General features: G+C 42.9%; 1 protein-coding gene across 1 annotated transcript; it reads right to left on the bottom strand.

The window, feature by feature from the left end:
- Positions 1-163: 163 nt before the first annotated feature.
- LOC132823089 (15-hydroxyprostaglandin dehydrogenase [NAD(+)]-like) lies at positions 164-15990 on the bottom strand. The gene is made up of 7 exons (XM_060836629.1): positions 15898-15990; positions 11131-11254; positions 9536-9642; positions 5478-5574; positions 4331-4407; positions 702-850; positions 164-305 (listed from the first exon to the last, which is right to left on the bottom strand). Exons 1-7 carry the CDS (start codon positions 15988-15990, stop codon positions 164-166), a joined length of 789 nt encoding a protein of 262 aa, XP_060692612.1.
- Between the last annotated feature and the right edge of the window lie 1476 nt (positions 15991-17466).

Below are 17466 nucleotides of genomic sequence, written 5' to 3'. Positions count from 1 at the left end.
TGAGAGTGTAACATAGCCTTGATCAGTTCTGATTTATAACCACAATTTAATATGAAAACACCAAAAGCATCACCAACAATTAAAGTTTTGATCATTTAATATTTGAACAGGTTTAAAGTTTCCATTGTTCTCAGTGACCTGTTGCTTGAATACATTGAGGTCCCTAAATAGATTTTGGACTTTCTGGAAGAATTGACGGTTTTGCTTCATACTCCAGCTTGCCATTTTCCAGCACCTTCAGCGATGCTCCATTCCTGGTCTGATCCATGACGAGCTTCAAGAATCCCTCTGCAATGTGTGAGGTCCTGTAAAAGTCAGATGGTAATCATGAACATTCACCTTGTTAGTTTAAAATATCCCACCATCAGAACACAAATCCTTCCAGTGTGTTAAGGCAACACACCACTGGGCTTTCTACCCAATCTGGGAGAATCTAACTAGCAGGGTTGATGAAGGAGAAACAGCCAACATCATTGATTTCCAGTAGACATTCCCGGTAGTTTGCATATCTACTCTCTCATCATTCTGCAGACTCATCAAATCAAACATGCAAATTCTCAAGTTAATGCTGAGGATTCAGAATTCAAGCTGTGATATTTTGTGGATATCACACCAGTCATTTCTGTAAAATATTCCTCTACAAATGCTCCACGTAGACATGCTGAACACATTTTCATCCTATCAATTATGGTCAAACTCACTTCAGAACTCCAAGGTTGGCCATCATCATCTCAAGTTTCTCCTTGTGGTCTGGAGTCTTCACTGCTTTCAGATCTGTCAGAAGCTTAGTGTCGACAAAAACAGGACACAGCGCTTGTAATCGAACCCCATGCTTCTCAAGGCAGGTCAGCTGAAAGCAGAAACCTTGTCATGTCTCATACTCTTTGAGTTTTATAGAACTTCACAACTTCCTGACAGGAAGCTCTCAGATGTCAGTTTATGTGGAGTTTTGTGATGAGGGCCCATCCTGACTGCAGCAGACTGGGGGAATCAGAAATCCAGTCCAAATTTCTGGAAAGTGTTTGTGCTTTGTGTGAGGTTCACCTAAGAGGCAGCACAATTCAAACAGGATAACAATTGGGCATCAACACATTCAATCTGATTAGACTTGCCTCTCAAACCCATATCCTGGGCTCATCTTTAGTTGGGTGATATTAAACACTTGGAGCAAGTCGACCTGCACATAGCCCCACAGCCTTTTACCAATAATCAATTTGTGGTGTGTTGCCTGCCCCATGTATGATAATTTAACCACCAGTGGTGAAAGTCAGGAATGGAGATGTTGGCGATCCGAGTCAAAAGTTTAATACAGGAAAGCACAGCCGGTCAGGCAGTATCTGAGGAGTAGAAGGATCGACGTTTCGGGCATAAGCCCTTCATCATCCCATTCGCCTGACTTGCTGTTGATCTAACTGCCAGTGTCGATAAGTGAGAACCAAGCAATATACTTGGATTTCACTGTAAAGGTATCATAAGAGTTCATGGGATTATGGGTAATATATTAACATGCATAAACGTTTAGGAAGGAAAACGTTCATTTTTGAGTTGACAGACTGTGTCATTTGGATGGCCACAATGATCAGTGCTGGGGCCTCAGCTATTTGCAATCTATGTTAATGAATTTGGCAAAGTGACAGTATTATATCTACATTTGCTAGCATTCAAAGCTAGACAAAAATGGCAGCTGTGAGGAGGTCACGAAGCGATTGTAATAATGCTTAAGCAGGTTAAATAAAATTGTGTAACAATGTGATGGATGAATTGTCATTTTATAAGTATGCACTTGTCACTTTGTTCAATTTTGTAGTCAAGCAGAATATTTTAAAAGGTAAGAAATTTGTAAAGGTTGATGTTCAGAGAGATTGGTGTGTACACATGAAAGGAAAACAATGTTCACATGTAGGTCCAGCAAACATAAAGTCTCGTGAAGGGCTTATGCCCAAAACATCGATTCTCCTGCTCTTCGGATGCTACCTGACCCGCTGTGCTTACCCAGCACCAAGCTCTCTTCCCAGCAAACAATCAGGAAGCAAATAGCGTGTTGATCTTGATTGCAAGGAGATTAGATTACAGGAATGAGGAAATAATTGGTGGAAGCATCGCTCATATCCACATTGTGTTTGACTAAAGGACCCTTTATCAGAGAGTTGGGGCTGTAGTTTTGAAAGCCACTACACACACCTTACTTCCAACTTCCTACCAACCCCCACCCCACAAGCAGCATCTCATCAACACTCACCTCTATCTAGCGATCCATCCTCCTCCACACCCACATGTAGTATTGACAATGGCCACCATTCCATGAATGGAGTGGAAGGCCTGAAGCTGTTCAGAGGAGTGCCTGAAAACTAGGACATTGTGTTTGGGCCTCCAGGAGAGAAGCAATGCCAGAGTCTTAAGGGTTCTCCTAGTGATAGGTGAGGTCCGTGTATGACATTCTCCTATCTTTAAAAGAATGAGAGGTGGTCTAATTGATCTTTGCAGATTTCTGACAGGGCTTGTCAGAGTAGACATCAAGTCAAAAGTTGCACATGACACCAGGTTATCCACCAGGTTGATGTGAAATCAGACAAGCTTTCGGCGCACAGCTCATTTGTCAGGTGTAGTGGAGCAGTGCTCCAAAAGTTTGTGATTTCAAAAAACCTGTAAGACTATAACCTAGTGTTGTGTGACTTCTGACTTTGCCTAAACCAGTTCAATACCTGTATATCTACATCAAGAGTAGATATTGAGATTGTTTCACCTGTCTGAGGAATCTATAACACAGTGAGCATGAGGGTCAATCATTTTGGCCTGAAATGAGGAGAATTGAGGAAATTCTACCAAAGGTTAGTGAATCTTTGGAGCTCTCCTTCCCTGAAGATGACAGTTCCATTGTTGAATACATTTTAGGCTGAGATAGGTCTTTGGTCCCTCAGAATCACAGGGTATGAGGATAAGGCAGGAAAGTGGTGTTGAAGCCCAAAACCAGTCATGATTGTTCTGGTTTAGGCACAAGCATAATTCAACAAAATCTCCTATTTCATAAGTACTAGCAGTGCCACTTGGGAGCAGCTGCTAGGAATACAGAAGAAACAAAGCCATGGAGTTTGAAACAAGCTCAGTCCATGGACCAGCAAATCCATTCTTGCAGATCCCAATTTGGTGCGTTGACACAGGCTTGCATGGGCAGCACAATTGCTTTTGTAACCTCCGCGCCAATGTATGGTATTATCCAGGTTCTGGATCAGTGGTGCTGGAAGAACATAACAGTTCAGGCAGCATCCAAAGTGCAGCGAAATTGACAAAAGCTCTTCATCAGGAATAAAGGCAGTGAGCCTGAAGCGTGGAGAGATAAGCTAGGGGAGGGTGGGGGTGGGGAGAGAGTAGCATAGAGTACAATGGATGAGTGGGGGAGGGGATGATGGTGATAGGTCAGGGAGGAGAGGGTGGAGTGGATAGGTGGAAAAGGAGCTAGTCAGGTCGGACAAGTCTGGACAAGTCATGGAGACAGTGCTGAGCTGGAAGTTTGGAACTCGGATGAGGTGGGGGAAGGGGAAATGAGGAAGCTGTTGAAGTCTACATTGATGCCCTGGGGTTGAAGTGTTCCGAGGCGGAAGATGAGGCGTTCTTCCTCCAGGCGTCTGGTGGTGAGGGAGCGGCGGTGAAAGAGGCCCAGGGCCTCCATGTCCCCGTCAGAGTGGGAGGGGGAGTTGAAATGTTGGGCCACAGGGCAGTGTGGTTGGTTGGTGCGGGTGTCTCGGAGATGTTCCCTAAAGCGCTCTGCTAGGAGGCGCCCAGTCTCCCCAATGTAGAGGAGACTACATCGGGAGCAACAGATACAATAAATGATATTAGTGGATGTGCAGGTAAAACTTTGATGGAATTGGAAGGCTCCTTTAGGACCTTGGATGGAGGTGAGGGAGGAGGTGTGGGCACAGGTTTTACAGTTCCTGCGGTGGCAGGGAAAAGTGCCAGGATGGGAGGGTGGAGTTGTAGGGGGGCGTGGACCTGACCAGGTAGTCACGGTGGGAACGGTGTTTGCGGAAGCCTCCTCTATGGTATTATCCACCCCATCCACTATGTGAGACTATGGATCCCCAGTTACTGATGACGTTCAAAGTCAACATTGACAGAGTTTTGGGCACTGAGGTAATCAAGAGGTAGGGTGAGAAAATTACGTCAAGGTGCTAACAGAACTCTCATCCTACTAAGGAGCAGAGCAAGCTTGAGGGACCACGTGGCCTGTTACATGCTCAACAGCTGCTGTTTGTTCTGAGATTCTGACAAGGTATAAGTGCATTATTTATAGAGAAAACTTTTACTCTTTGCATTGTAGTATAGCACTCACAGACAATGAAGAAGTGAATCCTACTACTCCATACTTTGAGGCTGCATAAACTGCTCCACGGAAGAAAGGAATCAAACCTGTTCACCATGAAATAGCAGAGAATTAGCTTCAAACACACCATCAAACAGAAACATGTGAATATATGGAAACGCTTTGGCATGGAAACAGGTCACCTAATTCATGTCAACATTTACCCCTTACATGAAGAAATAGTCCTGATTACATTTGCCAGTATTTATTGAATTTAAAATGTCAAGGAAAGCTAAGCAAGAAACTGTCAGTCATAAATAACTTTTCTGAAAATAAAAAATGCTGGACATCACAGCAAGAGGCAGTAGGCATGGCGAGAGATCAGGCTAAGAATTAAGATTGCAAATCATTGATGACTGTTACTTTCAAATAAAGACAAAACATCAGGTGTGGTCACATACACAGAAAATTCAAAATAAGGCATATACTTGACACAGATCTCTTTATGAAGCAGCCCAGGAAGTCCTTGATATTTAGCAAGACTTTAAAAAATAGTCTACAAGAGATACCCGTGGTCAGGAGGTGTGGTGAAGACAGTGAGAGGAATTCCATTCCAGGCAGCGGGCGTTATTTGTTTATGTCTTTTATAAATTAATTGCATTTTTTAGAGCTATAAGTGTCTCTGTTTTATCTTTGTCTGTGTATATCCTGTTGTCTCCCAGAGACGTGCAATAACTGAGGTGGGTCTCTGATCGGACTTGTCCTGGAAAGTGAGGCTAGTGTAGATTCAGTATATTTTCGGCAGTACAGACCCGATGGGGCAAAGAGCCTCTCCTGTTCTATGTGATTCTATGGACTATTAAACAGTCACCACCAAATCCAATGAGGAACAAAGCAAAAACCCAAAGTGATTTGAATGTAATCATCTTGTGATTGTGAGAGAATGGCTTGAGGTGAATGTCACTTGAAGGGAAGTTACAGAAGTTGAATGATGTTGTGGGTTGAATCAGATGACCGGCAGCTTGTGTGGAGGTTAAATATCTTTTCCTTTGCTGTACATTATGTGAAAAACCAGGTTTGCCCTTAATTGCATTTTGTCCACTGTGGATGCTTTCCAAAATCCTCAGGCAACTCTTAGAATATTCATTTATAAACTATTGTTACTTTGCTGGCTTACCTGCAATGGAGGCGGTATTAACAATCACTCCTCCTTTCCCTCCAGTCTCTTTACTCATGTGCTTTATTCCCAGATAGGTTCCTTTAATTACACTGACCTGCAATACAAGTATGATAGGAATCATCAGGGAGCAGGCCCATTCAGTTAATGTGAAAAAACTGACATGCACAGACAGTTGCAAAATGCAGAGAGATGCATGTGGATAGCGAGCTACATTCAAATTCACCCAGGAAGAGTACATTCAAGCATTAGCAGAACACAGAAAAATTCAGGTGCTAGTAGAACGATAAACAGTAAAACACCATGGAAAGATGCAGGATTATTTGTGGAATGGGAAGTCTATTAAACAGGCTGGATAAACTCGGGGTTGGCGACCTGGTTACTGGGAAAAAAACAATTGATCCATGAATGAAGAGGATATTTGGTGGAATGAGCAAACTGGTTACTGTGATGTGAAGATTGGTCAGTGGGTGGATCAACAGTTCATAAAATGAAATAGACCAATTAGTAACTTGGTTAATGGAATAGATTCACAATCCAGATTCACATCAATGTGGTGAATTTTGAGCAAATCTGTTTATGAAGAAATATAATGACCAAAGTGTACTGGGTTTTCCAGCACCACATTTTTTGACTCTTATCTGCAGCATCTGCAGTCCACATTTTCTCTGAGTTGATTATATTAAATGGGGTGTGGTAGTAGTCCACTGATATCAACATGAAATTGATGAGCAGACAGCTGACAGAGAACAGGGATAAGGAGCACAGGGTCTGGTGTGCAATATTTGATTGGTGATGGTGTTTTGCAGTGACTGGTCTCAAGCTTCAGCTATTGATCGCACTTAGCAATGAGTTAGTTTTGCACTCATTCCTTGATGGAGTGGTCTTCGCCCAGGAGAAAGTGAGGACTGCAGATGCTGGAGATCAGAGCTGAAAATGTGTTGCTGGAAAATTGCAGCAGGTCAGGCAGCATCCAAGGAGTAGGAGAATCGATATTTCGGGCATGAGCCATTCTACAGGAATGAGGAAAGTGTGCCAAGCAGGCTAAGATAAAAGGTAGGGAGGAGGGACTTGGGGTAGGGGCGTTGGAAATGAGATAGGTGGTAGAAGTTTAAGGTGAGAGTGATAAGATGAGGATGATAGGCCGGAGAGGGTGTGGGGGCGGAAAGGTCAGGAAGAAACTTGCAGGTTAGTAAGGTGGTGTTGAGTTCGAGAGTTGGGACTGAGACAAGGTGGGGGGAGGGGAAATGAGGAAACTGGAGAAATCTGAGTTCATCCCTTGTGGTTGGAGGGTTCCTAGGTGGAAGATGAGGCGCTCTGCTTCCAGCCATCGTGTTGCTTTGGTCTGGCGATGGAGGAGGCTAAGGACCTGCAAGTCCTTGGTGGAGTGGGAGGGGGAGTTGATGTGTAAAGTCACGGGGTGGTTGGGTTGGTTGGTGCGGGTGTCCCGGAGATGTTTTCTGAAACATTCCGGAAGTAGGCGGCCTGTCTTCCCAATATAGAGGAGGCCACATCGGGTGCAGCGGATGCAGTAAATGATGTGTGTGGAGGTGAAGGTGAATTTATGGTGGATATGGAAGGATCCCTTGGGGCCTTGGAGGGAAGGAAGTGGGGAGGTGTGGGTGCAAGTTTTGCATTTCTTACGGTTGTAGGGGAAGGTGCCGGGAGTGAAGGTTGGGTTAGTGGGGGGTGTGGATCTGACGAAGGAGTCACGGAGGGAGTGGTCTTTTCGGAATGCTGATAGAGGAGGGGAGGGAAATATATCCTTGGTGGTGGGGTCCGTTTGGAGGTGGCGGAAATGACGAAGGATGATACGATGTATCTGGAGGTTGGTGGGGTGGTAGGTGAGGACCAGTGGGGTTCTGCGGACAGGTTTTTATGACTATTTGGTATCTTCTTGATCTCCATTCATTTGAGTTTTAATGGTCAGATTTGTACAACTGGCATTAGGGCATTAAGCGTGGGTCATTGGTTTACTAGTCTAGTAACATTCCTGCAATGCTTCTCTTCCCCTGAAGGTCTTGAATTTTGAAAATGATTTGGTTAGATTAGGTCGATATGGAGAAATTCTTCCCACTGGCAGGGAATAATTTAAAATACGAACAAGACCTTTGTGGAACAGAAATAAAAGCATTTCTTCTTCCAAACAACTTGTGGGCGGCACGGTGACACAATGGTTAGCACTGCTGTCTCACAGTGCCTGAGACCCGGGTTCAATTCCCGACTCAGGTGACTGACTGTGTGGAGTTTGCACGTTCTCCCCGTGTCTGCGTGGGTTTCCTCCAGGTGCTCCGGTTTCCTCCCACTGTCCAAAGATGTGCGGATCAGGTGAATTGGCCATGCTAAATTGCCCATAGTGTTAGGTCAGGGGTAAATGTAGGGGTATGGGTGGGTTGCATTTCAGCAGTTCAGTGTGGACTTGTTGGGCCGAAGGGCCTGTTTCCACACTGTAAGTAATCTAATCTAATCTCATGCGGAAGGGAACAATTTTGACCTTTGAAGAGAAAAGATAATTTGTTGCTGGGTGAGGTTGTCTGATAATAAGAAGCAAAATCATTCAAATGCAATTACTGTAGAGATTATCTCTGATCTAACTGAGTAGTGAAACATGATCGACATGTTGACTGGTCTCTTTAGAAACATAGAAACATTTGATTTTTTAATTTGTATGTGGGATGTTGGCATCGCTGAACAGGCCATTACTTGTTGCCAATTCCTAACGTCTGTCAGAAAGAATAACCCAGTGTATTGACAGTGCAGAATTCAGTGATGGCAATGCCATTGCATATCAGAATGTGAGGGTAAGATTTTCTCATGTTTGAGATGATCACTGCCTTGCATTTCCATTTGCATGTTGTGAATGTTACTTGCCACATATCAGCCCAAGTCTGGATGTTGTTCAAGCCTTGCTGTATATGGATACTGAATTTTCCACCATAATAGACTGAAAGGAAATGAATTGTCCACTAATTTTTTTAGGTACAGTTTTGATGCAGCAGCATACGAAGATGATCGTAATTATCATAGGTAGATTGTTCAGGAATGTGCCAGGAAGTTGTAATAACTGAACCATAACTATCGTGAACAGACCACAGTCTTCCAACACCTTCATGGGCATTTCCTGTTCCACTGGCACAACAGATGACTTCACAGAACCCAAGCCTACACTTCAGAATTTGTTCATGTTGTGGCAAATGTCACAAGAACATAAAAACAATTTGCACACATATGCCATCAACTGAACAAATGTCTTCTGCTGTTCTATAAGAACAGTAAATATCTTCCAAATCAATGGAAATACCACAACCTGCAATGTCTACTCCAAGCCACTGTCCTGACTTGGAAATTTATCACTGTTTCTTTAGTGTCGCTGGGTCTAAATCCTGGAATTCCTGCTCTACTGGCGTTGTGGATGGACCTAAAGATCATCAACTGCACAATGTATTAAGGAGCCCTGCACCATCTCCTCAAATGTCCATAGGCGCCTTCACCCACATCTCATGAGTAAATTAAAACATTGTCATGATGTGAGCTCAACAAAATCAAGGGAAATTATTGCTAGTTACTGGTTTCCGGCCTTCTTTGTTACATATTTTTCTCGCTCAACCCATTCTCTCAACACTCTCAGATGACAGCACATCCATGATAAAGATAACTTGATCTGAGGATTCCGAAAATCTGGGTAAGGACTTCCATGTCTATCATTGGTTAGTGGTAGCTGGAATCTTGGGGTTTCACAAGAGTGTCCCCATCATTGGTGAGAGACTGTGTTGTGCCACCATCGTTGTCAGATAGAGATTATTCTGGTTGTAAGGGACTGAAGATGCAACCTAATTATTGTCAACCTCAGCAACCTGCCAGAGGAGTGCATACTATTGCATTCTATTGAGTCAAGGATGTTATTGGAACCATCCATTGCTGACTATTACATTGATTTATGGAATGAGGCCTTAAAAACATTTATTTCCAAACTCAACCACATCCCAGTTTCAAGAAGTGTTAATTAATGTTCTCACACAAATCCCAATTAATATAAACAAAGTACAATTGACACAAACCAGGTTTATGCTGAGGCAGTTCTCCCAGTTTTCCTCATCAAAGACCCCTGCATTGTTGCCTACTATATCCAATCTCTGAAATTTTTCAAGAGTTTTGCTGAAACAATCTGGAAAAGACAGTAAATGGAGTTGATTATCAAAGTTTGCAATGTCTTTGACCACGCATACCAACACTAAGCACATTCCTCAGAATGACTCATTCAGTCACTGAGTCACAGATAGCTGCAGCAGAGTAATAAGCCCTTCAGTCCACCATATCTGTGCTGACCAACAAACACCAAACTATATTAATCCCATTGACCTGCACTTGGTTCATAACTTGTTTTGCTCTGGCATCTTAAGTGCTCGTTCAGATGCTTCTTAAATATTTCAAGAGCACCTGACTCCATCACCCTCTCAGCCAGTGCATTCTATATTTCCACCACCCTCTGAGAGAAAATTTCATTCCTCAGGTCTTCTGGAAAACACTTACTCCTCACTTTATGCTTTCGACCTTTGGTCTGAGATACATCTGTGATGGGGAGGAAGATTTCATGTTCTCCCTGTCGTTGCCTCCAAAGGTTTGTAACCTAATTCAGATCACCCCCCCCAAACTTCTCTGCTGCAGGGAAAATAATCCCATCCTATCCGATATCTGCCTATAATGAGGATTTCCGTCCCATTTGTCAGATGTTTCATTATCGAGGATGATCTATTCATGCAAACAATTGATGAATTTTCCCGATCTTTGCCTCGGGAAATGTTGTTGACCAAAGCCGATACAGAACTTTTTCACTGAACCCTCTTGATGCTGAATCAAAATGTTTGGAGATTGGCAGTGCATGGAATGGGAAGCATGCTCCCAGCATGCTTCCTGTTGCCCACAATCAGCAGTCATCAACATCCTGAAATAGATTTACAAAAATCACCTCCTCTCCTCCATGTATACACCCGGAAGATGGTAATGGTGTGCAACAACAAACCATTGAGGAGCATCCTTGTTTCCTAGCAAGAGGCAACAGGCCTTAATTCTTTCACCAGAACTGGATAGACTCTGAGAACCATCATCAGGAGAACTGAGACACTAAAGTAGAACATTTACTCACTACCCGGACACTAAACCAGGACCATCTGAACCAAGACCTACACAAGAAGCATGTACTTAGACGACAAGTGTCTAAAGAAGGATCACTTGGACTGAGATCCTCGACCAGGAACACTGAAACCCTCAAACCGAGGATGATGAAAAAGCTGAGCAGTATCAATTGGTGTCTGAGCACAGACTGAGTATTGAATTCTGGAATCTTTGCTCCCAATGTAGCATCCCATTTCTATGTAGATATTTACTCCCTGCTCTGAGGGCACAGTTTTTAATTGCAAATACATTCTTGTGCTCCTTTTCAGCACACGGAAGGTTATCCTCAATGCTGTACTGATTATATTTAATCAGATTGCAGTGTAAAAGCTTACTACTTTACAACAATGTAACTCCCATTCACACTCACTCCAGCTGATTATTACACCCACTGGTTGCAGCAAAGTGTCTGTTAAGAAATCAGTCAATCAGATTGAATAAGTCAGTGGCATGGCGTTAAAATTAGTGTTTGAATTGGTACCTTTCAGCTGATTCTCAGATGTTACATCACATGGAAGGAACAAAACATTCTCAGCTCCATAGGTCTGTGCCAAGGCAGCTTTGGTGGCTTCCCCTCTGGATGCATTGATATCCAACAGACTCACCTAAAAAAAGAAAACATGGTTGAGTCCTAAAGTAAACATGTGGGTTGGTCAATGTGTCTGAGGAGAGTTTGGGTCAGTCAATGGCTCATTTCAAACTCTCTTTTCAAGTCTGACTACACACTCAAACTATTCTGAAATTTTCTGAATGCACCCCTGATGGACAATCCTTCAGCATTGATTTGTTGCAGCCTTCCTCAAAGGACATAGTGCAGAGATTCTTCCTTACTGTGGCATGAGCGGCTAGATTAGAATGAGTAAAGAGTTCAGTTGACCCAAAACTTCTTCAAAAGCAACGGTGTGTACCTTGCAACATCATTGTGTCATTAACCCAGGGGAGCAGTGTAATTCTCAAGAGATATGGGTTCAAATGGCACCTCGTGAGCTGGTGGTGTTTTAAAGTTGAGAGGTGACCTGTTGGAGGTGTGATAGCTTATGAGAGGCATTCTGTTAAAATGAAATGCAGAAGATTCAGAGGAGATTTGAGGAAGATTTTTGTTCTCACCGAGAGCATGGTGGAGATCTAGGCTACATGCGCTGGAGGTTGGTTGATACGCAAAATCTCACAACTTTTAATAAGTACTTGAATGAGCTCTTGAAATGGTATAATATTCAAGGCTATGGGCCAAGTGCTGGAGAGTTGGGTAACTGTAGGTTTAGTGTAGTTTTTATCAGAGGAGACCTTATGGATCTAAGGGCCTCTTCTGTTCAGTGTGAATCTATGATTCTGTCATAAGTAAGCAAGTGTGTAATGTATAAGTGGTATTTGGGGAAGGGTGAGTAAAATGTACAGATTAAGAGATAGGATGGCAGCAAGGTAAATAAGTCAGGAGTTCTGCCAGAGGATTAGTTGATTACTGGGAGCCAATCAGGTCATGTTAGGAGTCGGGGTGACAGGCTAGTTGTTGGATGTCAAGGAGAAGGTTGGTTGGGTGGTCAATGTGAATGATTGGGGTTCAGTTGTATTGTTCTCCTGGAGGTGTAAGACTTTACTATCAGACATTTCTGGGGTACTTATCTAGACATGCAATGTGACACAACCAAACTCTGCGGCATGAAATCCAAGCATTTTGTGGAGATTTGGGTATGCTAGCTAGGCCAGCATTTATTGCCTGGTCCTATTTGCCCTTGAGAATGTGGTGGTGAGCAGCTTTCTTGAACCACTTCTGTGCACCTTCTATGGTTTAACCCACAATGCCATTAGGGAGGGAGCTGCAGGGTTTGATCCAAAGACTGAACAGTGATATCTTTCTAAGTCAGCATGTGAGTGGCTTGGAGGGCAACTTTCACGTTTAGTGTTCCCACATATCGGCTGCCCTTATCCTTTGAGATATAAGTCATGAAAGGTGTTCAAGAACGTTTGGTGAACTGCCGCAGTGCATTTTATTTTTAGCATACACTATTGCTTCTGAGCATCAATGGTGGAAGGAGTTAATGCTTGTGGTTGTGGTGCCAATCAAGTGGTCTGTTTTGTCCTGGAAGGTGTCAAGCTTCTTGAGTGTTGCTGGAGCTGCACCCATCCAGGCCAGTTGGGAATATTCCATCACAATCCTGATTTGTGCCTTGTAGATAATGGTCATGCTTTGGGGATTCAAGGGGTGAGTTACTCATCACTGTATGCTTACCTTCTGATCTGCTCTTGTTGGCATTGTGTTTATGCCTCAGGTCCAGTTGAGTTTCTGGCCAATGTTAATCCTAAAGATAGTGGGGGATTCAGTGATAGTGACACCACAGAAATCAAGGGGTGGTAGTTAGATTGTAAACTATCAGTGATGGTCTTCATTCATGTGAAGAGATTATCACTGCCCAAGCCAGGATTTATTGGCCATCCCTAATTGTCCAAGCGGCAGATAAGCATCAATCACAGTTCTGTGGATCTGGAGTCAAATGTAGGCCAGACCAGGTAAGGATGGTAGTTTCCTTCCCTACAGGACATTAGTGACCCAGATGGGCTTTTCTGACAATCGACAATGGATTCACGGTCATCATTAGATTCTTAATTTCAGATATTTATTGAATTCAAACTCTACCAACTGCTGTGGCGTGTTTTGAACCTGGGTCCCCAGAATATTATGTGGATCTCTGGATGAGCAGTCCAGCGATTACATCACTCGGCCATTGCCTCCCCAAAATGGTCATAGTCTCGCATTTTTGTGGCACCAATGTTACTTTCCCTTTGTTAATCCAAGCCTGGATCTCATCCAGCTTTGTTTGCCTTTGTACACGGACTGCGTTAGTATTTGAGGAGTCTTGATTGATGCTGAACATTGTGCAATCATGAATGAAAGGATGTAATCTCACGTTACTTTATGGGAAGAAAGAGTGAAATATAGTGAAAAGGTTTTCTTCTGATACTATGATCCTGCGCCATTTTTTTTTGTTTCACAAATAAGTAAAATAGAAAGCTATTTGTTGAATAGAGTTCATCAGTCCTGAGCCAGCTCATCTTCGGAGAACATGTCCATTTCTGACCTTATGATAGTTGACAGGTCATTGGTCATCATGAAGCAGCTGAGATGTTTAGTCTCGAACATCTCCAACATATTCAATAAGGATCCTCTCGTGGTGCAGTGATTATATTTACAGCCATGAACCGAGAAACCTGGGCTCAAGTCACACCGGTGTTAGAGGGGTGTAATACGGTCTCTCGACAGTTCAAATGGGAAAAATGGATGCAAGATATTCAGTCATGTATTCTGTATGATTGCTTGATGACATTAAATCGATAATGTGTTGGTGCTGGTGTTGAACTGGTGTGGATAAAGTCAGAAGTCACACAACACCAGGTCAGTTCACCTGCTCTGAAAGTTTGTGATTTCAAATAAACATTTTGGACTATAACCTAGTGTTGTGTGACATCTGATTAAATCTATGAGCAAGTATTATTTCTCTTGCCATTGCAGTTATTTATTCCTATTAAAACAAAGCAATTTTATATAGAGTGGAAGAAAACAATGCTGATTGTGTGATGATACTGAGCAACAGCAAACAACCAAGTTATCAATAAAAAGGAACCAAGACAAGAACGTACCTCTCCAGGGGACTATTTGATCACCAGTTTAGGACAAGTTGTCAAAGCTCCAAGGCATTATATCAAAGTTGAACAATTAATTTTGTTAACGCTTATATTAAATGTGGGTATAATTACTGAATTGACAACACTTGCGTCTGTACAATTATCTGTTTATGATTGGTTTTCTTTGCAGACGATGTATCATAAGGAACATACCTTTAAAGAATGTGCATATGATGTCAGCATTGTATCTGCATGTGGCCTGTACTTATAAAGTTTTCAGGATCCATCTTGCAGACCATTGTCCTGTTACAGCATAACAAGCTGAGAAAAGCATGAGATCAGAATACATCTGACGGACATGGCTTAGGGCCAGTCACACGAATCAGTCGCTGAAGCTTCCAACTTTTCTGAGACAACAAACAGCTTCTGACTATTACAGCTAAAATTAACTAGAAAGCCTGTTGTATGAGAACTGGCCATTCCCATTCAAGCTGCTTCCATTGTTGCAACTTTTCAAAGACACCTAAAGTGTTCCTAAGTTGTTCATTTGGGCTCTCACCAGTACCTTAACCTTTCCAATCTCTTTTCAGAAAAAAGTCCCAGGACAAGATAACCTTATTAAAGTGATAGCGTTGTTACATGGGATGGCACATTGCGGTGAATATTGATGAGGCCACGTTTGGAATGCTGTGTTCAGTTCTTGCCTCCCTGCTCAAGGAAAGAAGCTGTTAAACTTGAAAGGAAGCAGAAAAGATTGACAAGTATGTTGCCAGGACTGGGAGGTTTGAGTTGGACAGAGAGGCTGAATTTCTCCCTAGAGCACAGGAGGCTTATAAAATCATGAGGGTTATGGTAGGGTGAATATACACGATTATTTTCCGCGGTGGTGTAGTCCGAGAAAGGTTTAAGATGATAGGTGAAAGATTTAACAATCACCTAAGGACCGACTTTTTCATAAAGAGGGTGATGTTTGTATGGAACCAGCTGCCAGAGAAGGCGATGAAAGGAAGTACGATTAAATAATTTTAAAGATTTTTGGACAGGTCCACAAACAGGAAATGTTTAGAATGATGTGGTGTAAATCTGGCAAGTGGGACGAAGTCAGATTGGAATATCTGTATGGCAGGGAGGGAATGGACTGAAGGGTCAGTTTCTGTGCTGTATGAGTCTATAACTTTACATCGGTCCTTTTTGCTGAGAGGATGTAGGTGTTCTGCAAAGCAGTTACTCAGTGTGCCGCTTTGTTTCTCCAGTGTGGAGGAGACCACATTGTGAGCAGTGAATACAGTCGACTAAATGGAGCGAAGTGCAGGTAAAGTGCTGCTTCACCTGGAACTTGTGCCAGGAGCATTAGATAGTGAGGAAGGGGGACGGAGATGGGCTGGTGTTACACTTACTCACATTGCATACTTTCTCTCAGGTAACTCATGTAAATTGCTGGAATATCATTTTCACTGCACTTCAGTTCCAATTAATATCTTATTATTCAACCTAGCTTTTGCGCACCGCTCGCTCCAGATCAATTGTCAGGTTAACACAAACTGCTGCATTTCTGAACACACTGCCTGGGCAATCGGCGTCTTTCTTTGCACGGGGAAATTGACAGGAATGATTCAACCAGAATTGTTACCTTAGCGCCGTTCTTCAGGAGGATTTCAGCAATTGCTTTCCCAATGCCTTGGGCAGCGCCAGTCACCAGCGCAACTTTCCCCTGGAGCTCCATCGTAGCACTGACGGTGGACTTTAGTGATTTGTCCCTGGACTTTAAGAAGACTTTGCGGTTAATTTGTCATGAGCAAATATTTGCATGAGCTGCTGATATTTACCTACACAAAGAGGACAAACTCCAATGTCTAATCAGTTTCCTCCCCATTTCTTCATGGTTTTGCACCAATCTGAAAATCTGCCACCCTCCCACTTTCTCGCACCCTCACATTTCTAGTTCATGGCCAGCATCCACATTATGGATTGGAATAGTTTCTCAGCCTTTCAACCAAGCAACATTTGACTGGGGAAAGGGCTGTCATATCTGAGTTCACTCTGCTTGTACCCCCTACCCAGTACACAGGCAGTGAGCTGTCATAACAAGACCCATCCCCTTCACTTTGAAGAACTACGAAATGTGGATTTGTGAAAAGGATGGTGAGACCTAGGAAGGCTTGTTTGGAGTGAACATATTGTCAATTACCATGGCCCATTTCTTTGAAGGGAGGTCACCCTTGCTGTGGTGACTGTTTTATGCTCAAATGTGTTTGCAAAAAGTACCCACTATGCGTTGGGTTCTAACTCCTACGTTCACATCCAAATCCTTTATGTAAATGAGAAAAGGAGTGGAACCAACACCGATCCTTCAGGCACACCACTGGGGACAGGCCTCCACTCTGAAAGGCATCCCTCCACCAACATTCTCTGTTTTTTACCTTTGAGTGACTTCTGTATCAAAATAGCTTGTTCGACCTGTTTTCTATTAGATCTAGCCAAGCTCGCCTATCTCCCATGAGGAAGCTTGTCAAGGTGTTGTTGATGGGTGTTTTCCTGGCTGAGGTATGTGACAAGGAGTTTTCTGCTGGGATTGGTGCTGGGATCGCTGTTATTTGCAATTTATATAAATGATTTAATTGAAACTGTGGTTTGTCTGCTTTGTAGTTTTTCTGATGACATGAAAATTAATGGAGTTGTAGAAAGCTGTCAAAGGACATAGCAGGATATGGATCAGTTGGAAAGTTGAGTAGAGAAATGGCAGATGGAACTTAATCTGGACAAGTATTATGGGAGGTCAGTTCTGGTGGCCACACAACAGAAAAGATCTGGACACTGTGGTGTGGGTGAAAAAGAAGCTGACAAGGATATTGCCTTGATTGTAGTTTATTAGTTCAAAGGAAGGATTGGAATCTCCATCACGTTTTTGATCACGCAGTGTTGCCTTTTGATGAAAAGGGCATTGCTTGTCACTGGGCACTCTGGTGTTTCTTTTCTTCTTGGTGGTGGGAAATGAATAAAGATTTGTACACCAGTTGTCTTTCACTGTGTCTCACAGCTTTACACACTCCAGGAGCTAGTGTGGTGGGGGGAGGAAATTAAAAGAAAAAAACAATAAAACTGGTTTATCTCCTCTTCAGCAGTTGAAAGCTGAGACGATTCTGAAACCTGTGTCTCTCCTGTAACATAAAATATTGGGCATGGTGATCTATATTAAAGA

This window comes from Hemiscyllium ocellatum, chromosome 16, assembly GCF_020745735.1.
Source record: "Hemiscyllium ocellatum isolate sHemOce1 chromosome 16, sHemOce1.pat.X.cur, whole genome shotgun sequence".
Lineage (NCBI taxonomy): Eukaryota > Metazoa > Chordata > Chondrichthyes > Orectolobiformes > Hemiscylliidae > Hemiscyllium > Hemiscyllium ocellatum.
Note: the sequence above shows the minus strand (reverse complement) of the source record. Positions and strands in the feature narration are given on the sequence as shown.